At 35.2% G+C, this 23,800-nt stretch overlaps 1 protein-coding gene across 1 annotated transcript in view; it reads right to left on the bottom strand.

Moving 5' to 3' along the window:
* The window catches only part of LOC306866325 (NT-3 growth factor receptor), a 58,162-nt gene extending 40,287 nt beyond the window's left edge, over positions 1-17,875 (bottom strand). The window contains exons 1-2 of the mRNA XM_079411440.1: positions 17,768-17,875; positions 12,703-12,891 (exon numbers count right to left, since the gene is read on the bottom strand). Coding sequence (XP_079267566.1) covers positions 12,703-12,775 — 73 coding nt within the window. The 5' untranslated portion in view covers positions 12,776-12,891; positions 17,768-17,875. The remainder of the gene's footprint in view (positions 1-12,702; positions 12,892-17,767) is intronic.
* Positions 17,876-23,800: the final 5,925 nt, after the last annotated feature.

Raw genomic sequence — 23,800 nt, 5'->3', positions numbered from 1 at the left:
TGTTAAGATGAAACATCAGGATGAAGACTCCTTGGCAGGGTCCAGACTCGTCTTTGAAGTAACATTAACCAAGCTAAATCCAACATTCATCGTGTTTGACAAACACAACTGCAGCCAACTGGATCCAGAACTGAGAGCATCATTACTGATGCAACTTGACACACGATCTGAAAGTCCCAAACTCTCCCAGTCATCGTAAACATTTCATGCGCCGGGGCCCGAATGGAAGAGATTAACACATAGATGGATGAGAGGAAGGGGCATGACATCTGGAGATGGGGTAGAGAGCTCGGATTTAAGTCAATCTTTTGTTATTGATTGCATCTGGGGCAAATTCATTTCCAGCTCATGATCTGAGACTGGAGAGCGCCGGTGGGATATGGGAAGGTGCGAGGAGGTACCGTCCTATCAATTACCCTGAAGTGAGGGGCTTTTAAACAGAGAACCCGACACTGCTTTAGATGGCTGTGATGGTCCTAATCATTGTATCCTTTCCTTTGATGATTTGGCCTTTTCTGGGTGCTGTTATGGCTTCCTGGCTCATAGGAACGAGCGTGAGAGGGTGGGAAGAAAAGAGGAAGAAGATGAAAAGTGAGCGACGGGGAGGACCACGATGACCTCATCCAGAGAACCGGGCATCTCGCGTCTCATTCAGACACGGTTATAAAGATCTCATCTGTCATAGTTTGTCTGATCATTAAGCGATTTGAAACTCAGCTGCCTTCGAAGCCTCCTGCCAGCCTTCAGGGCCGAGAGCTTTCTGACAGGTGGTACAGACGCCAATGCTTAAACGGCATTTTCTCGACAGCAAAAATTCAGTAAACACATTGTGAGCTCTGCGGAGAACAAATAGGCATCTTTTGGTAATCACAGATTAGCCGTGTTTGAACATCGTGGGAGACGCGGCTCAAATTGGTTTCCGAGGGCTTCCCGTTTTTAGGTGATGCGCCGGTCTTAAAATGACAGATCAAAAATGCCTGTAACTCACACGGTACAAGCACAGAAAACTAAAAACTGCTAAAGCAGAGTCAGACTGCAGTACGCAGAGTGAAACAATGTACTCCACTAAAAATTAGGGCTGGCAATTGAATGAACATTTTTATCAATTACATCTACAAAATAGTATATCAATACTAAGAAAATTATTTTCTATAACTTTAAATAACTTTAAGAAATCATATAAAACAAATTTTTATCTTCTTTCAGAGGATTTTTACATTGCCTGGTCATTATTGTTATTTTAAAAATAGATGAAAAAATAAGTATATATCAAATTAAAGCTATATTAAATTTTAAAGTATAAAGTATAATTTTTTACAATTTACAACTATACTCTCACTGGCAACTTTATTAGGTACACCTTGCTAGTACCGGGTTGGAGCCACTATTGCCTTCAAAACTACCTTAATTTTTCGTGGCATAGATTCAACAAGGTGTTGGAAAAATTCCTCAGAGATTTTGGTCCATATTGACCAAACGCACGCAGTTGCTGCAGATTTGTCGGCTGCACATCTATGACGCGAATCTCCCGTTCCACCACATCCCAAAGGTGCTCTATTGGATTGAGATCTGGTGACTGTGGAGGCCATTTGAGTAAAGTGAACTCATTGTCATGTTCAAGAAACCAGTCTGAGATGATTTGAGCTTTGTGACATGGTGCATTATCCTGCTGGAAGTAGCCATCAGAAGATGGGTACACTGTAGTCATAAAGGGATGGACATGGTCAGCAACAATACTCAGGTAGGCTGTGGCGTTTAAACGATGCTCAATTGGTACTAAGGGGCCCAAAGTGTGCCAAGAAAATATCCCCCTCACCATTACACCACCACCACCAGCCTGAAACGTTGAGACAAGGCAGGATGGATCCATGCTTTCATGTTCTTTACGCCAAATTCTGACCCTACCATCTGAATGTCGCAGCAGAAATCAAGACTCATTTATTGTAGACTCAAGGCGTTTTTCCAATCTTCTATTGTCCAATTTTGGTGAGCCTGTGCGAATTGTAGCCCATCTGCTTCAGGGTTCGACGTGTTGTGCGTTCAGAGATGGTATTCTGCATACCTTGGTTGTAACGAGTGGTTATTTGAGTTACTGTTGCCTTTCTATCATCTCTAACCAGTCTGCCCATTCTCCTCTGACCTCTGACATCTACAAGGCATTTTTGTCCACACAACTGCCGCTCACTGGATATTTTTCTTTTTTGGACAATTCTCTGTAAACCCTAGAGATGGTTGTAATGGAGTCTTACACACATGCTATACAGTTAATTTGAGCCATGCATTAATTTGAGTGGTCACAGCTATTATGGGAGTGGCTTCATGGAGCACTGGAGATGCAGATAACTTGATCTTCATCGTTAAGAAAATTTTATTAATGCTGTCACGTAACAAATCTGTTTCAAAGATAAAATTAAATGAATTGCTAATTACTACATTGAAATAAAAATGTAAAGCCTGTACAAAAATTTGAAATCGTGAATATAAATAATTGGGAATCATGCAAAAAAAAAAAATTAAAAACAGTGCACATTTCATTGATAGATTATAACATTTATGTAGTTTTCTTCGCTTGGCTGTTTCCTTATAAAAGTCCAGAAATTTGTCAAGTTTTCGTCAGGTGTGTTTTTTTAAATATGATGTCATTACGTTGCTGTCTTGCCACCAGCCAATCGCTGCATTGCTGATCATGGCTTAGAGTATCGATACATAGCCCCTTTTAAACCAACCCAAGAACGCACAATTATCTCAGATAACTCAATCCAGCCATACTAATCATCAACAGCAGGTGCGTTTGAAGAACCGAATTAGCCAGATCCTGATTAGCGTGATGATATCATCTTGGATGTGTCAATTGAGCTTGGTTGTAATAAGCAGGTTAGGTCTGCTAAAACTATATTAAAGGAGAAAGACAGATCTGGAACAAAAATCCTATATTCAATACTAATTGATTAATAATTGAATAATACATTTTCTTTATATTCATTATAATATATAATAATAATAATTGATGTTTTATCAGTTTTAAATCTTTATTTTTTTAAACTTCATATAGCATTGTGTATACAGCCCACATGCATTAGAGTCTGAGATACATTGATCAGCGCAGAGAATGCAAATAACGGATTCCATCTGGATGACTCAGGCCTGCCATAACTACAGCACTGTCTCTTAAAACAGCCCGGGGAAGCAGTTAAAAAGATAAAACTCGAGGCCTCTCCAAACATCATGCAAAATGATTACCCTTGACTCAAATAAAAGAGCCTAGCACACTGGAAATCTGTTCCTTCAATGCTCACATTCCATCATTCCCGCTGCACTGTGCGCTCCCATTACCAAACAGGCTCTCCGTTAATGTCCTGCAAGAAATCTAAAGCTATCATCTAATACAAACTGACAGATGATAAAAATACAGATTCATTAAAACGCCAGCACCGGAGCGCCAGGAGGCAGAGCCGGGGCTGAAGGAATAATAGGACCTCGGGCAGATATGTATCTGTCATTAGGCCAGCGGAAGAGTCCAGAGTCACACCCCCTTCAATGCACCCTAATTAGGATTAATTTCCTGTGGTGGTTACACCTGTAGCTAATGGGAGAAGGCCGACCACAAGGTGCGAACCATCAGCACGATTATTGTCAGCCAAAGCTCCCCATGGTTCACCGGAGAAGATCATCAGTCTTTTTAGACGTTTTTGATTCTTTTATGGCAAGAGGGGGACGTCAGAGAGGAACATATTAATAAAGTGCTGTGATTTAAAATCATTTGACATGAATGTGGCTTTTGTGAAGATTTAGATAGTGTCATCAAGTCGAGTCACATATCAATGTGCAAGAATTAAAAGTAGATGAAAAGTTGTGATATATGGCATTAAGCTTAATGTGATTTATTTAAGCAGGACATTTACCAAGATCAACAACCATTTCTATCATCAATCAGATTTTAGGACTAGGAAGTTTGAAACTTACTTTTTCAAAGGTTGGACCACTTCAACAGTACAATATACAACCTTATACCCCAATGTTTTTTGTTTTTTTTTAACCTGTTAACCTTCCCCCCCCCCACATTTGGGGCCTCACAGGTGAAAATAACCTACCTAAATCAAATCATAAAATATTTTATAGATAGATAGATAGATAGATAGATAGATAGATAGATAGATAGATAGATAGATAGATAGATATTCTCTGTTTATTATATTTAATATATATATAAATGATGACTATTCCTGTGATGGCAAAGCTTAATTTTCAGCTTCATTACTCCAGTCTTGTCACATGATCCTTCAGAAATTCTTCTAATTTGCTGCTTAAGAAACAATGTTATTATTTTTGTGGAGACATGATACTTTTTTTCAGGATTTTTTGATGAATAGAAAGTTTCAGCATTTATTTATAGAATAGAATAGATTATTCTGTAATAGTTTAATTGTCATCATAATGTCTATATCAATACTAGCAGTTTTGACTGAATTAAAGCTTCCTTGCAAAAAAAAGTTTTTATTTTTTAAAAAAGTATTTAAAAAAAAAAAAAAAAAAAAAAAATATATATATATATATATATATATATATATATTTTTTTTTTTTTTTTTACTTTTGTATCCACTTTCATTGCATAAATAAAAACAGTTGGCTTTACAACTGTAAAGCCATTTCAGATCATAAAAGTGAAATCCATTTACGGCTATATCCTGATTCCCCATGCCCCCAAAATAAGACTGTATTCATCTCTATAAGCAGCATTTGTTGCATCCTCAGAGCTGTTATTGAATCTATTGCTATGGTGGATCATGATATTTCTACTGTAACAACACAGGATTGCTTCCAAGATGAATACTATTCTTTGTCCACCATGATTTATAATTCTATAAAGGTAAACCTTTGCCTCCGGAGGTGACTGAGCCAAAGGTTTATCATGCCTTTTGTGTCTGGAGCACAAAAACAAAGAAAATAAGGACATATCTTTCAGAGCATTGTGTTTGTATTGGAGTTGCTTGAAGTAAATACGTTTCTAAAATGCCCCTCAAGAGTGCCGTTTCACACAGACATTTCGACATTTTCCCACTGAAATGCTTTCCTGGCTTTCTTATGGTTAACTCTGCACACTTTCTGAACTTCTTTCATGGAAACAAGTGGAAGAAACAGATTCTGTATACCTCACTTATGTCAATTTGGTGAAAACATCACAGCGATGCTGGTTTAACAGTTTTTCACCCGCTGACTGAGCTCAACACTTAACTGGATGTTCCTTGACAGTTTTGACTAAATGGCTGGAGATAAATGTCCCACTTTACCGATCTGGCCTCCAGGGCTTCCTTCTGGCCTGACGGGGTGGAAATATGCATTCCAGTAAAATAAGATGGACTGCAATTGGGATACGAATTCCTTGACAGTTTTTTTGTGCTTGTTGGTAATTCTGGCAGTTCTTACATGCAAATTTAAGTGATTGCATGGGAAAACTACAAAATGGCTCCCGCTGCATAACTGAGCTCTACTTTTTGGTTTCCCCTCAAAAACTTAATCAACCAGTTGGGCAAACATTGGTGGAGATTCACTGCAAATAAAACTCGTATGCAATCAGCTGAGATGAAATAACATACGAAATCAATTTACGCAAACTTAGTCCACATAAAAGTTCACTTTGAAGCTCTCTGTAGCAAAAAGACAGCAGTAAATGGTCTGTAACTCTTCATAGAGCTCTTCCTCTCTAATCCTGCCAGCAGACATAAGAGAGAAGATCGTCTTTAATGCCGTTTGAAAGTAAAGGTGCTCTGTCAAAACAGATAAGGCTGTTCTTTTCTCTTTCCTTTGGTTTCAGACAATAAAAGAAATCCTCTGTCATAAAAAGACTAAAAAGATAAGTGAAAAACATATATCCTTCAGCCCTTGAATGTTCCAACTCATATACCAACAAATATAATTTTATATGTTGTTTTAATGTATTTAAAAAGTGAAATAATATAAAATAATATAATTTTAAAATACATACATTTTAATATATAAAATATATTTTTAGATTATAAAAAAGTCATATACTAAAAAAAATTACATTCTTAAATTTATTTTTAATAAATGTACTTTCTGTGTGTGTGTGTGTGTTTATATAAAGTGTAATTTCAAAATATTTTAGTCACTTGTGAGATCAAAGAAACTAATGACAGCAATAGGACAAAAAAACTATGGTAGAACACATAGATAAGAAATGCTACATAGGCCTTCATTTTATAAACTAATCAAATAAAAAAAAAAAAATACAACATATTCTTAAATATATGTATATATGTTTTCTTTCTTATTATCATTAAAGTTACAAAAGTGATTTAGTCAAGAGCAGTGAGAGATTTTCTCTGTTTTGTTGTTTAATTAACATGAATGACAGACAGCGGCAATATTAGACTGCTGTAACTTTAAGAGCTGCCCGGATCCAATACACTGTTACACATTCTTTCTTTTTCAGCTGTTTGCTTTCACTTAAGACCTAAATTACTGTGTTTATGAGGATACTTGCAAAGACGGGCGTTTTTGCACATACAAGATTATTACCAGTTAATCGTGTCTAATTATTAAATAATTACATTTACTGTGTGTGTGTGTGTGTGTGTGTGTGTGTGTGCGTGTGTGTGTGTGTGTGTGTGAGAGAGTGTGTGTGGTCTGTTTGTTCAAGTAAAACTCAAGATGTTTCACTGCTCCACATGCATCTCCAAACTCTCAGTAGAGATCTTTGTGCCAAGTAACAAAAACTGCTGCTAGCTAATGTATAGACTATATTCTTCAGTACTTTAAGTTTATGTTTTCAATTGTGCTGTGAAATTCTGTGGGGTCCTTTAATGGCTAATTGGGCTGGAATGAGTTCACTGCTAAAATGGCAGAAGGTTCAGGGTGAAAGTCTTGAGAGAGATGATTACAGGGAAGACCTTGAGTAATTGACAGCCATTGAACAAAGGGTTCACTGCTTTCGCAGAGTTTGGCCAACATTGCTACAGGCCTTGCTTTTAGTCAGCCTGCAATAAAGAAGCTGTGTTTGTATGCACTGTAGCCAATATATCCATCTCAGTACTTTTATAGCCCTGTTGACCTGACAAGTAGTCAAATGGTGTCACTGTAGTGAGAGTTTAACCTGGAGCAGAATGTAGTTCTGTGTACACACACACACACATATATATATACATATATATATATATATATATATATAAACACACTAGTAAAGTTATTAGTTATTATATGAATAAAATTCAAAATAGGTTTAATGATTATTTTAATAACAAAACTACAGAAAAGCTATAGCTTGATGCCTGACAAAAGACAATTATCTTTTTCTATTCTAAACTCTCAGTTCCGGCTCATTTCAGCCCCTTGCGAGTGAAAAGGAAGAGGTACTTGAAATAAAAAGGAATGAAAGACGAAGCCTGTGCTATTAATCTATTAGCATGCACATTCTCAAAACCCTTGCTGTAAACACCCACAAACACAAGACTGGCAGATTATAAATCAGTCATTTTGCCATGAAAGACTCATGCAGGTCATAAAGCGTAACTCAGGTTGTTTATATTACATATGTATGTTTTTCCACACTTAATATGATTTTCCTATCTTACTGAGTTAGCCTGTGTGTCGAGTGGAGGGGTTTAGAGAAACGGGGCCACTCATTATTTTGAGAACCATCTGTTAGTCGAGGTACAGACTACGGAGGGATGGTGGAATCCATTTCCCATCTTCTGTAGCTATAGTTTTCAAAATCAAAATCTTTTGTTTATCAGCCCAGCTTCTTAACCACTGCACCACCACAACAAAACATACAGAACAGGGAATGAAAATAATTCAATTCAACATTTTACAGTCTACCAACTAAGCTGCACCGGCTCCCAAGTCATCATCCACTGCCACTGATACCTCATTCTTTCCACGTCCTCCACTCTCCAAGTACAAAATGACAAATCAAGCAGCTTTACAACCCATCCATGTGCTTCTCCATAGCCATCAGGCACTGTTTGATTGTGTATCAGCTTCATGGAGCAGCGGATATTGGCTTTGTTTGCCTACGGCTTTGTCGTTTTTCATCTGGGTCCCTCCATTTTTTTTTACTTTTGGTATCTGAGTTCACTGAAATGTGAACAATTAGGATCCCGGAAAGGCTAATAAATATTTTTGACAAACTGTTTTGTTTTTGTTTTTTGTAATATTGTTTTTTTTTTCATATCTAATCTTTATTTTATTTCTAGCTTTTTATCTACGTTGAGTTTTAGTTGTTTTATTTATTTTATTTTTTTATATATTTGTATAAAATAATTTTAACATTTAAAAATTTACAAGAATCTCCTAAAAAATGTCAGTGCTTAAAGAAAAAAAAAAAGATTCAGGATTCGGACACGACATTGACACCTCATGCAATCAGCTGTGTTGTTATTGCTTTGGCTCAGATGAATTAAATTAATCTTCTTGGTTGCCTCCAGGTGCTTCAAAAGCCCTATATCCCTCCTGAGTTGCATGTCTCTGCCCACAAACAAATCAAATTTATTTGATTATGAGGCAACAAAGCAGCACAATATGACCGATGATACTCTGCCACTTTTTTGGGGTTCAAAAGAGGCTGGAGAACCAGAATTGCATCTTTAGAGGCAGATAAAATTAAGCCGATTTAAAAAGCTCGCTTAGTTTGGGACTGTCTCCACACTGGAGCGGGAACAGGCAGATCAGAAGCACATGGTGCCCGGAAACACAAGGTAGCGCAGTTTTTCTCCCTGCACGTCGCTGAGAATCCAATTTTGGCTAGATCTGGAAATCATGGAAAAGCTCATAGGAAGTACAGAGAGAATAGAACAGAGAGAATGGATGCGTTGAGGGAATACAGTCTGCCAGCCCCGGAATAATGTAAAATCCTAAAGACAGATAATTCACAGATTAGTCCGGATCAAGGCCGTGTGGAAGAGAAAACCCATCGGCGCCCCAAAAGGACTAGTGTGAATCCTTTTCTCAGGTGGAAATCAGAAGGTTTGCCAATTGTGCAAGATATTAAAATTACCATATGAATTATAGAGTCTTTTTCATCCTGGTTAAAGCAGATTAAATTGAAATTTATCCAGAAATTAGCCATGAACTGAGAAACCAAAATTCCCTGGATCTTTTGACATGTAAGAGGTCATTGTGCTATAAAAAAAACACATCCTGTAAGTTTCAGAACTCAAAACTTTGTTGTTAGTCTAAAAACAGCTTATATTGAAGGCAGTCTGCCAAAAGGACAGCTTTTGGAATGTTCCACTCTATGATGTAATAGCGTGAATAAGCACCGCCTCCACAGCTTTAGATCAACGCCAGCTTGATTTAGCCCCGCCCCGATTCACGCAAGAAGGGGTTATGAGAGAGGCGAACGCGCAGGTCTACGCAGAAACCTAACGATAAAGATGGCTCTGAAGACAACAAGACGCTATGCAGTGCCAAGCGAGCTATGCAGCCCCCCAAAAAAAAAAACTTTACATTGCATTCCTTCTGATCCTAACATTAGGAAAGAGTGAATAAACTTTATTTTTAATTAAGTTCCAGACCGCGTCAGTAAGAGCTTGTTCACTTCATTTTACTGTGGATTTGTTTACAAACAAGGTGCAATTTGATGCGGTATTTTCAAAAAAACTGAAACTAAAAGACAATTGGATCTGACAGTAATGTCGCAATACCCAAGTGTGAGTAACTTCTTACAGATCCTTTGATATGTATTATGAGTTATTTTTGTTAAATTACCGCAGCACCCATCTGTGAAGAAACAAGTGTTAGCCAGTCATAGCAGTGGGTGTCTACTTCTGAGTCTACAATCTGCCATGCCTATTCAAACACGGCATTCTGATGAGGGGGGTTAAAAACAGGACAGAAAATAGCTTATTAATTCTAAATTATGATGGTTTTTTTATGTAAAAAAATCTTGATAGCATTATAAGTGGATCTCTGAGAACACTACAAAAAAAAAGAAAAAGAAAAAAAAAAAGAGGCAGTTCATGACCCCTTTAAATTTCACGTAAAAATAGATGGGTTTTTTTCTTCTTTGAAAAATATTTATTTAAAATAATAACAAAAATAGTTATATTTTATAATATTTTCCATATTTAATAACTTTTATTTATTACATATATACTTCTATATATCAATAACTATATTTTTCAATAGCACTATATACTTCAAAACACTCCCCCGCCCCCGTTTCCCACTTCACCTTCTCTTTCTCAAGCATACATATGCTTTTGTCTAGAATTCAATCTGTAAGGCACATGAGGGAATTTGCAGCCGACCTAAATTTAAACCTAAGTTCAATTTACTCTGGAAATATGACAGTACAGTAGGTGCACTAAAATATGATGAGTCTTGCTAAGGGGGGCAGCAGATTTACGCACTCCCTGAGTACACTGTAAAAATTTAGGCAAGGACAGAAACTCCACAAATCACTGTCTTTGCCACTCACTGTAATAAGTATGCTTTCATAGGCTTTTCAAATGGCAGGAGTCTTCAGACTTTAATTGAATCAGTTCTGTTTGGAAGAGTACTCAAGGGGGCAACGAAGAGCTCGGGAACGTCTGCCACCTGCTGTGTGGAACAAAGTCGGATTATGAAAAATAGCTGTTGACAGGCAGTAGGAATGGAAATCTTGAGTATGCAGTGCACAATATATAATCAAATAAAAAATTCAAAGATTCAAGATTGAATTCTTTGATTAATTGAAACATGATTCACTAATTCTCAAATCAACTGATCCCACAATTAACTGACTGAATTAAATCAATTATTCTTGATTGCATTGATTCGCTGATTCATAATTGAATTGGTTCATTGAATCATTATTCAACACATGATTCAAATTACTCACTGATTGTCAAATGTACTGATTCACCAATTCATAGATTGAATACATTTTTGTTAATAATTAATTAATGTTTTGTTTACTGTGTAGAGATGCGCTGATATCGCGTTTGGTCTCGTTCTGTCTCGCGTATCTTGTCAGTGTCGGCGCTTGCTTAGCCATTTGTTGAGGAAAAATAAGGAAAGTGTGTTCAGCAAAATTCAATTAGTATTTTGTTAGATGGGTATAAAAAAGCTTAGTTTACCATGGCAGCGGTCATGTAAAGGCCTCCTCATGTGATGACCGAAGAGTGAAAAGACCATCGACTCCACCGGGCAAATGATATAAGTATCACTTTTTATTTCTCCTCTTTTCTACTACTTGTTTCACTTCTGTTTCAGTTTTTATAACCATTTCTTACTATGTGTTTGTATTGTTATTTTTAGCATGGTGTTTGGCAGTGTTATTTCTTAGAATTACTGATAAACTATATTGTTGTGAATTGTATTTGTTATCTATTTTAATTTTAGTTAAATAATGTCTGAATTTATTATGCCTGTATAGGTCTTTTATTAAGTTTTAGTTTTATTTAATTGTAGATATTTTAATACTTCAACAAACTAAATGGAAATTAAATTATATATATATATATATATATATATATATATATATATGTGTATATATATATAATTTATATATATTTAAATTATATATATATAAATGTGTATGTATATATATGTATGTATGTATGTATGTGGTTGTACATATACGGTACATATATATAGTTGTTGTTTTTTTGGTGTTTGGCTTAGTGTTAGAATCATTATTATACTCTTATACCTTTTGTTCTTTAATATTTTGAATTGTTTTTAGCTTTTTTTTTTTTTTTTTCATTTAAATGTTAAGTTTTGACATTTTGTTGTATGCATTTGCCACTTTTATTTAATTTCTTTATTTTTAAAATGTGTATAGGTAATATTTATAAAGTTTTAGCTTTTAGTTTTGGATCGGTTTTTAGTTGTTTTAATTCTACAATTGATTGCTTCTGTTGTCCTCATTTGTAAGTTGCTTTGGATAAAAGCGTCTGCTAAATGACTAAATAATAATAATAATAATAATAATTCAATGATTCATTCCTGAATTTCTTCATTGATTCATGATTGAATTAATTCATTGACTCATTAATCATGATTCAAATGACTCACTGATTCTCAAATTTACTGATTTCACCAATTAATTGATTAATTAATTAATTAATTGATTAATTGACTAACTGATTCTTTCAGCATTAAGTAGTAACAGTTCTTGTTTTTTGCAAGTTGGACGCAACAAAATGAATGGCTTGTGATTCAGTAAGTGAATCAAATAATTCATCAACCATTAGCTCAATTTGATCTGAACCAGCTCAAAAGACTAATTTGTTCAAGAATCAATTTACATTGCACTGTAAAAAAAAAGAAAAAAGAAATGCAGAAAAAGGGGAAAAAAGACAAATAGAGTAAAAATAGTTTCTACACAATTTTTTTTTTACATGTACTCATATTGTATATTTAATTGTATACTTAATGTTTAAGATTATTCTAGTACATGCATCTCAAATAATGAATACTCAAGAAACAATTGAAAACATTTTTAGCATTTTAGCACTAGGCAGAAAATGTATTGATTTAAGATGAAAGCTCTGACTGGGGGATTTCAACTCTTGATATCTGGCAACCATGAAAGCTTGCGGAAGCTTGTTATCAATGCAAGATAACGCAAATGCAAATTAAATGTTTTCAGGATAAATAACTAGCAGGCAAATATTGCAGATGAATATGCTTAAGAAATCTAGACATACTGTATAAAAATAAGTAAATAAACAGTCTTGGTGCATAATTGATACTCACAAGTTGTGGGCTTGTTACAGTTGTGCCCATGCCGGAAATACTGTGGGTTTTCGATCACTGGGATACGGGTCATGCCGATCACCACGGCGTCTGGCCCGGCGTCTAGGGTACATGGGGTTATGATGCCGTGATTGACGTGATGGAGGGGGCTGGCAGAGTCTTCTTCACCGCTGATCACAGCCACGGGTCCTGCAGAGAGAAAAAGAGAGCCATCACACAAAATGACATTGGTAGCTTAATGGAAAATGAATGCAGCGTAATACATCTGAGAAAGAAAAGCGGGCAGGCTCATTTGTCAGAATAAACGTTATCTCTTAGAGCTGCGACTGGCCTCTGTCATTTGGTCACACATTAAACGGCTCAGTCTGATTCAACCCCAGAAGCCTCAGCTGCCGTGGCCATGGGCCATGGTAAACACTGACTCCCCAAGTTTCCCAAAGTCCCATCACCGGCTCATTTAGTGGCATCAACAAAAAACACCCACATTCAGTTTCAGGCCTCCAAACCGGCAATAGATAAATGACAGGCCTTGACAATAAAGACGGCCTGATGGCCAATGAGAGGGTGTTTCAGGACAGCTGACTGAACCAGCAATTTCCCAGTACGGTCATTGCTGCATTTCTGGCATCATTATTCCATGTCTTCCACTGTTTATTTAGTGAAATTAAATGAAATAAAATAAAGATTCCACTGTTTATTTAGTGAATTTAAATGAAATAAAATAAAGATTCTTATTAATATGTATATAAATAAAAAAAATATATAAATATTACTGTATATTAAAACAAATTAAGGACATTGCGTTGTTGTCTTAATATTTAATACTTATTTTTTATCTATCTATCTATCTATCTATCTATCTATCTATCTATCTATCTATCTCGGAAACAGCAGGGAAAGAAAAAAAAACTTATTGTCAAGCCTTGAAAATAAAATCTAAAATTTAATTTAATTTAATTAAATCAAATGTAAATTTATTATATTAATAATAGTTAGTAGTATTGCTGTGAATTACAAATATTTTATATTTATATATATACAAATTTTGTTGTATATGACAATTTTAAGTTGTTGTATTAATATTCAAACTCTTCACTTCAAAGTAATTCTAAGAAAACAGCATTTTTCACATTTGTGCCTCAGGGCACTGAAAATGTCACTAGAGCAAGTAAAGGTTTGACCTATTGGCCTGACTGGCTAGTAGAAGAAAAAAAAAAGTCCTTTCTGTTAAGCCTTGAATGAGCGAGCTAACATTTGACTGTTTTGAATGTTCAACAACATAATATATGCTGAGAACATGGAGGAAAAGTCATGCTGTCATTCAAGGCTTTTGATCCTGACAGTCAGTTTTACCTTGGAATTCTCTTAGGAAGATTCGCAGAGGCCATTTAGTTCATAAGGTCAGACGTCTTGACACAAGGCCAACGAGTGGTGTGAACTGAACGTAGACAGACAGACAGTTATTCTTTTATTTATTTATTTAAAAAAATGTAAACAGAGGTCATTGTTCTCAAAGAAAGCTTAACATTGTAAATATGCATAGCCGCTTCAGTGTGAGAGATACTAGGACTATATTATGAAGAAAGAAAAAAAGCATATGCAAATATGGATTGGGGGTGTTTATTCCCTCAGGGATTACAAATATATGTGCATCTCTTTTGGCAGGTATCATGACGGGAAGGCTGTGGGTAATATTGAAGGATAAACAAGTAAACAAATAGGCTAATGCATAAAAAAATGAGCTGAATATTTTGAAAAATGTATCAACTGCATCACTAATTTGAATGATTATTTCATTAGGAAGCATAAAAGTCGTCATCAAGGTTTCATTTGGAATTTAGTTGAACTGCCAAATGAAAAGGACCTTTATCAGGTTTTGTACTGCTCTTTGTGAACTTCAATCTGAAATCCAAATGTAATGAGCAGCCACAATCGCTTTCATTGCTATAAATTGAGATTATTTTGAGACAGTGGTAACAGTGGTCTGCTGTGACATATTTGTGGAAATCTTGGGAAAAAGTCTTAATTAGCTTTAGCCTTTAAGACAGGAGGAGATGTTCAGCTAAGTGTCAAATGACCCCTGCAGCTAACTGGGTCATTAAAATACTTTTCTTTTCCTTAATTGGAAAATCTAAAAGTCCCAAAAGGACTATTAAAATCATTTTTGTAAATGCTAAAAGGAGTCTTAACAAGGTGAAAAAGTATTAACACAATTACCCCTGTTCTCTAAAACATCACCCTAATAATATTCATATGATCACAATTTATATTAAACACTGACTAATAAAATGAACTCAAAAAATATCTAAAATATCAATTTTAAGTTGCAGGTTCAAGCCATCCAAGCATTTCGTCCTTTTATCCACAAAATTAAAAGCTGTTTTTAATCAGCTCTGTTTAAAGTTTCATTAATAATGTTACGATTTAAGCTTGAGAGTAACAACACTCCTTAAAATTCCTCCTTAATATCTTCAGGTTATACTTAGAGATGCGCAAGGTCAGACGCCGCTGTTAATGTGCTTCAAAATAGATACATAAAGCATAGCAAATGGCACTTTCAAAATCCTATTATACAGCTGGCATGGTGAATTGAAGATCGCATTCACTCGCTGTTGCCTTTTGGCATTTTGAGTTAGGAACTCTATCAATAAAATGCAGGAAACAATGCGTTTAAGCAGCTGAAACAGAAAATGGGTAGCAAGCCATCCCTTTTCTACAGGACTTCCTTCATCTTCTCTTTGGACCAACACAACTGTGTTTGGTCCAGAGGTTTCCATTTATATTAAAGGACCTTCCCTGCCTGACTACAAAACAAACAAACAAACAGTAAATCTTAATCATTAGCACAACTGTATTCAAAATAATACATTTAAGATACAATAAAAAGAGCATTAATATATAAATAAAATAAACATAGGTATTGTCAGAATGCTTTAAGTGTACTTTGAGTTCTCCACTGGGACTGAGCACTACATAAAACACTTTAAAAAGCACATTTCAGTGATGAATTATGTTTTTCTTCCACCTTCCAGAACAATGAAAGCCTCAAGGCCAATATTATTTATTGCCTACACAGAAACATTATTTCATCTTTTCTTCTACCTCTGCATCTGAAGAACAAAGTCAGTTTAATAAGATAGTGAGATGGGCTGAAGAGAACCAGAAAAATCTTCACAAAGAAAGTTGCTACGTACCAGAATTCAGACTGTCAACAATATAATTGCAAATAATGACAGTGATTTTCAAAAAAATAATGCTACAATTCAGTGCAATGCTCAAACCTATTGAATGAACTTTGAAGAAAGTTCCCATTTCCATTCATAATATATAGAAAAGAGCAGCCTGAACATTCTGCTAAACATTTCTTTTTGTTTAACTTAAAAAAATAAATAAATACAGGTTTGGAACGAGTAAATGGAATGAGTAAATAGTGACAGACTTTTCATTTATGGGTGAACTACTCCTGTAAAACACTTTAAATCACTGCAAATACCTGCAGCCATGTGTAAAAGCATTAAAAATGAGCTTGGCTTCCCTTGTTGTTTAAACACAGATGATGTTCTTCTCCTTTCTGGGCTGATTATCATGCTTACAGGAAGTTCTCACACCGTTGTTAATTAGCACTGAAAATAACTATGGTAATCCTGTATGGAGATATGCATTACACATGCAGACTCACACATAAATTATCACCTTGCTGCATGTAGCGCAGCAGTGTCACACAATGTGTGCAATGTGTGTGAGAGTGTAACATGATACATGTGTGTAAGCCAGAACTGCAGTGGGATTGGACTCACTTTCTGTCATCGCACTGATCTTTCCTTTTATGCTTAAGTTTCAGATGAAATATGATAAATATTCAGATAAACAAATATACAACCAAAAAAATTCTAGAATTACACACACACACACACGTTTGTTTCTGTGTATTGTGGGGACTTTCTATAGACTTCTATTTCTTTGATACTGACCAAACAATATTTTCTATCCCCTAACCCTAAACCTACCCCTTGCAGAAAACCTGTTTGCGTTGTTACACTTTCAGATAAACATCATTTACTATTTTACAATAACAAAGGCCGGTCCCCACAATGTCAAAAATGTCAGGTTTTACTATCCTTGTGGGGGACATTTGGTCCCCACAATGTAGCACACACACTCACACACAGACACACGTTCAGCACTTTAATGGCAAAGAAAAGTTTAATAATCAGTTATTGATTGCCTTATTTTTAAAAATGTCCAATGATATTTTATAGATTTATTTTGCAATTTTATATAGACTACTTGATTTAAAAATATATTAACGCATATTTTTATAATCCTACTGCTCAAAATACCTGGGATTTTCCCAAAATAACCACTATATGGAGTCAAGATATATATGTTGTTGTTGATATGGCCAATATTGATGAGAGTGATGTAGTAATGTTCACTGTGAAGCTTACATTGTAATGAACCTGAGAGAAAACTGATCTGACCATCTAATTTTCACCAGTAAGAAAAAAGTGTTTTAAAGCTTCTTGTTTTGCAGAATGTCACATATGACACGAGAATAAGGCCTGAAGTTAGGAAGAACATTTAAAGGAAAATATAATAATATTTTCATAATGATTTTTTTTCTTCTCAAACCTTGTCTGTGGTGTAAAAACACCCCTGGCCAAATGCCCCCAGAGAGCTGTTCTGTTCCCTCAGATGTACTCTATCTAGGTGGTTGAATAAAAATATTTGGACTTTATATCTAAAAATGTCCTCAACTTGGAACCAGCAAGCTTGCTAGCTAACAGTTAGCATCAGCTAACAATATTTACTTATTTTCAGTATGGTTATGAATATGAATATGAACTGCTAACGTTACAGCAGCGGGGAATATGAATGTGCATCAGTTATTTTATTTAATCTGTGTTATTTTATTGTTTCATTTTTTGACCTAAAACATAGAGACACTGTCATTGCGTTCAAGCATTTCAGTGGGCTTAAATAGATCACCCTTTACAGCAGATTTGACCTAAATATGATTTTCAGTTACAATAATTAATCCTAAAATTCGACATTAGTAACTTACTTTTAGCAGCATCAGTTGCGCGCGCGGACGCTCACAAGATGTCCAGTGTTGTTTACTCGTGAGTTCAGTTCACTGGAGACTCGGTCTAAACGGATCATTTGAATCAGTGAGTTGTCGACTCGAGAACAGCTGCAATCGGATCATTCCAATTCGTGAATGAATCGTTTGTTGCGATTTGCGAACCGATTTAACAGGTTCATTAAAAAGAATCAGTTTGTTCATGAATCAGACACCGCTTCTGCATCTTGGAGCTCGTGATATATTTTAAGGAGTAACGATGTGTTTTATGAAATGTAGTGAAGTAAAAAGTACGATCTTATGCTTTGGAATGTAGTGAAGTAAAAGTAAAAGTTACTCAAAATAAAACTACTCCAGTAAATTACAGATACTTGAAAAATGTAGGCTACTTAAGTACAGTAACGAAGTAAAGGTACGATCGTTACTGACCACCACTGGTTTAAAATGAATCAATTGAGGGATACTAAGAAAATTGATGTCAAACTTTAAAAAATGAAGAAGGGAGAGGGCAGTGAATAACATCCCGGGTCGCTAAAGACCCGAGGTATGTATTTAATTGTTAATATTACCTAATTTCCTAACTTTCAAAGTGCAAAAAGTGTGAAAGTTAACTTTACACGTGTAAAGTCATTTATTTAAACAAGTGAACATAAAGTGAACCTGGAGCGTGGTTTACCTGATAAACAAACCAAATTAACAAAAGGCGAATGGAATTTGAGCCAAATTAAATTTAGCTACTGTCAGGCACTCAATGGGTTTGCAATAGAACAAAAACAATATCAATCAATTTATCGTCTCACGGCATCAAATACGATCACAACTATATTTTTGGAGCACGTAAAAAGCATCATTAGCAAAACATTGTTTACCATGGCAAACCCAGATGGAAAACATGGTTTATCGGGACCGGGAATCGAATTGCACGCATTTGGAGTAATCAACGTAATCAAAACAGATCTCCCTTACTCCATCTCTCTGCTCTCATTTTCACTTACACATACTTTTAACACACACACACACACACACACACCTGCTGGGGCCTAATCTGCGCGAAATGTGACAGGGACGATTGATCCTGTTTATAAAGGCATCTGAACCCTGCTGTCTGAATGTCATTTGCCTGGAGTTGATGTGGCTTCCTTTGATGTTGAAAGTGCACCAAGCACTTTTCTGTATCTCAGGTAGCTATAAAAGGTAAAGCAGGCACTATCCATGCCCACTTCTCTCTTATGGCAATTGTGCCCTGATTGCAATGCAAAGCAGCCATGGAAGACCTGCACGAATAAATTACTCACATTACTTCCTCTGATCTCACCAATGTGCATTGAAGTGTCTCCTTGACATCAAACCACCTCGTCCGAAAGCGAGGGAGCGAGAGGTACAGACACGGGCAAAGGGGATGATTCATACTTTCCTTAGCATATGAGACTGATTGGAAGTGGAAGAGCTGGAAAATCAGCCATATAAAAACACTCGAGCCACTCCCTATGGCCGTAATTGGACTGTCTCTTCTACTCATTCCTGTGCAAACCGCTGAAATGGCCTGAAGTCGGTTGCTTTTCTTCTTTTCCTGATTTGCGAATTGCCCAGATATATCTGCAGTGCCTCTTGGTGTCAGCGGCAATGACAAAACTCTTTTGTTGGGTAAACAGAGAATATGAACACAGTGAATCGGCTCCCCGGTGTTCTGATTGCCTGCAAGGCAGACAACAACAATGCGGTCTTCATCTTGCCACTTTTCTCTTCGAAAACCCTCTTCAATTGCACCTCGGTAGGCATGTCTGGACTCAAACGTTATTTGCACAAAATATTCTCAAACATACAGAGGAAAATAAGACCTTGGACGTGAAAAATGCGCCGTGTCTCAAAGAGCCGTAAACATGCAGGGCCTCTAAACTCAAAGGACTTTTATTCAGGCGGCTAATTTCGGTTTCTGTGAATAAGGAACAACATTTGGCGTTCTTCGGCAAATGGCCTGTTAACAAATGTGCATAACATTCATTATAAATATAACATGAGATACTGTATTTTTTTCTATGAGGTTTGCATATAAACCTATAATAATAATAATAATAAAACATATTTCCAGAAATAAACATTCTATAAATTAAAAAAACTATATAGACAGACAGATAGATTTTTTCAGTTTTGTATATTCAAATTATGTAGTATATAAAAATGCAAAACATGCATGCATGTATGTACAGTATGTGTACAATATTTATACATTTTGTAAGATTTTTACAAAAAGTTACAAAGAAACAGCAATTATCAAATTGAATTAATCATTCAATTTTGAAGAAAAGTACTGCAATAATCTTTGATAATTTGCAACTTTTTAAACAGGTACATGTATTATATTAAATTTAATTTGTAACACTTATTATTAAAATTTTTAGTCAGAATTTTATATATATTTTTAAAATACAGTAATAGTTATATAATGGGAAAATATAACAATATTATTATTATTATTATTATTATTGAGAAGGTCAGTGTAGTAGAAAACCATTTTACCATACAGACATTTGATACCTACAAAACTACCTACCGTTCATGCAATGTTATCTAACATAAATATATCTTATAAAAAATTTAAAAAGGGATTTATGGCTCTAATTTTTTTGTTTTGTTTTTTTTTTGTAAAAAAGTAATTTAACACTAAAGCGTACCGTATTCACAAAAACTGCCTAATAGACCTCATTTGTTGTTTATTTCCTCTTCAGTGAGGACCCCCCACTCCAGTGACAAGCGCTGAGGAAAAAATTAAGCGATTATAAGAATTTTTTTATAGAGTGCCTCCTTAAGTAATAAATAGCTCATTCACTTGGTATGAGACATGGAAATGTGCAAATACTTGAAAACAGCAGCTTACCGGTTATCACAATTTCATCTCTGTGAAACAGATTACAGCATCCCCTGGAGCCTCAGGTGTACTAAGAACCCGTTGTGCCTTCCAATAAGCATTAGCACTGCTTACACTCAATACACTTCACACTATCCGCTAACATTAGCTATTATTGCTTTTACTCAGATTTAGAGATTTTAGAGAGTGCTACGAACACAAATGACACTTCAATGTGTGCCATTTGTTGAAGAAACATCTGCTATTACTTTTCTAAGCCATCAGACTTACAATTTTACGATAACCAGATTTGAAATAGCAAGCTAAACTCAAGTGCTACGTGCTAACTGCTAGTCCACTTCTGATGCTATTTTATACTGTACGCTCGCTTTTTTTGTTTCAGCCATTTTTTCCTTCACAGCATGCCACAGTAAATTATTGCAGCACAAATCAAAGGCGACATGATTAGCTCCCTATGTCATAAAACAAAGTTAGCACCAGCGCTAGTCAACAAAACTAGCCCAGTACAGGAAGCATTAATATCTTGTGCCAGCACCTCTGCAGTCGGGCCAAACAATGAAAAACCAGCAGTAACATAAAGGCAGTCAGTCATCTTTATGGTCCTTAACAAAGTAGGCCATAGGCATAACATTCAGTGTGTATTTTGTTTATAGCTGTATAAACGCCCATGAAGCTGGAAGGGAAGGACAGTATAGCCGCATCGCCTGAACGGACAGATGAAGAAGCAAATGCAACACAGTGACCAAATCTCCGCAGACATAAATCAATCAGACGCTCACACACACACACACACACACACACACACGCGCGCGCATTAGCTGGATAAAGGAGACTAGCACAAGACTGAAACCTCTTCATAATAAGAATCAACCTTTAGCTGTTAAAGGAAGAAGGGCAAAAAAACAATGACTTTGAAGTTGTATTATAGACTTTAGATAGACAGCAAGCGTTACACTCCATTTAATGTAAACTAAAGTAAGATTGAGAGGAAGTTACAGCTAAAATATCTTCCTAAAGCCATATTACATCCCAAATTGAAGCCCATACGAAGCATACACAACATATACAATGTGTATTTTAACAAACAAACAAATATATGTATATATGCATAAGTATTATATATATATATATATATATATATATACTGTATATGTATATATGTGTATGTGTGTGTGTGTGTGTGTGTGTGTATGTATGTATTTAGATTACTTTTGATCCAACTCATTTATCACATAGACATATTTTGTACCACATAGATTAAAAATAATAATAACAAAAATAAAATAAATAAATATATATAGAGAAAGAGAGAGAAAGAAAACATATTCCATCCTTTGTTTTCAACATCATTAAATGTATTGAACATTACAGCAAGGTTTTGTATATGTGGTTGGTTCATTGATTTTTTTTTTTTTTTTTTTTTTTTATGAATTATCAATAATTTTCTGCCATTGTGTGAATAATATGTAATCATGTAATCCATAAAACGTAACTGTAATTTGATTATGAAAATGTAAAATGTAGGCCTAATATAATATTAATATACAGTTATCTCATTATTACCTACTTAGTACATATTTCTTTGGAATCTGGTTATGTAATCCAGATTACATGTAATCTACACAGCACTGTTTATTTTTCATTTTTTCAATAGTTCTATAAATAAATAGCTCTATATGAACAGTATTTCTGTTTTTCACAGTCGTGTTGTTGTTGTTCATGTCAAACAAATATGCTACTTTCATAAAAACTGTCACTGACATGCTCAGTTTCCTCCTCTCAAAGTCTACTGTACAAGATGCAATGTGAAGAGCAGACAGAAATCTGCATCAAATCAAATCTGTTTGCAGAGAACTGCTCATGTTAACACACTGGTGGCACATTTATGTGTGATGCTCACATGTGCATTCATTATGAACTGTGGAATGTTTCGAACGTGTGAATCACAACAACGTGTGAAGGCTCACACACCTGCACTGCTGAAATGTTCCACGCTCAGCAGAATCTCAGACACCTCTAGTTAAGACAGAGTGCTGCAAACTACAAATCTCTGTTTGAAAATCAACAGATTTCTTGATTATCCTTGAGCAGACAAATCAATTATGCAATTAAATTTATGAGTCAGTGCAATTTTTTGTTGTTGTTGTTGTTGCCTTTTGACAAAAACATCCTTTGAACTTAGTCAATATTTTGTGATTTCATTTACATTAATTTTATAAAAATGGCATTTAATTTTTAGCTTACAAAATAATGCGCTGACAAGAAACTGCAATATTTAAATCAAACGTTCTTAAGTTTTATATATTATTTTAATTATGTATCAATATCAACCTTACCTTCGTCATTGTTCATGAAATGAAAAAAGGTAAAGAACTTTTGAATTTTGATAAATTTACAAACATAAATGTACAGATCCTTTAATTGACCAAAAACATATTAAAAACAATAATACTGTGAAATATAACAAAGCCATTACTCCAGGCTTTAATGTCATTCTAATATTCTGATTTGGTATATAAACACATAACCATACATTTAAATAAATGCATTAAACATACCCTACATATCATATCATATCATTTCATCATATGATATGATATGATATATCATATATCATATCATATACAGTATATATATCAGAATCAGAAAGAGCTTTATTGCTAAGTGTGTCTCCTGTTGCATTAATTCTTCAGATATTAAAAGCGGGGAATGTGTCGTATCAGTTATATCCATTACTTCTGCATTCTGAAACTCGCATACGATGATGACACACAAACCAGGATGAAGACGAGAGAGCTAACTTTGTGAGAAAAGCAAGCAATTTGGATGTTAAATGAAAAGAAGAAGTCAGTTAGAGCTCTAGCAAAAACAAAGGGCATGGAGAAATCAAGAGTTTGGAAACCACCAGCGACACCAGCAACCAACAACGACCTGATCGGCTGAGAAAACAACAGTAGTTGATGACAGACAAATCATAAAAGCTGTGAAAATGAATCTGAAAAGACGTCTGTAAAATCACCAACAACTTCCAGAAAGCTGGGGTGATGCTCTCACAATCTACTGTCCTCAGGAGACTTTGACACAGAATTACAGATGCTACAAAGCAAACCTCTGACCAGCACCAAAAATAGAAAGGCAAGATTAGAGTT

This window comes from Barbus barbus (assembly GCF_936440315.1).
Source record: "Barbus barbus genome assembly, chromosome: 48".
Lineage (NCBI taxonomy): Eukaryota > Metazoa > Chordata > Actinopteri > Cypriniformes > Cyprinidae > Barbus > Barbus barbus.
This window is presented reverse-complemented; position numbering and strand designations above follow the sequence as displayed.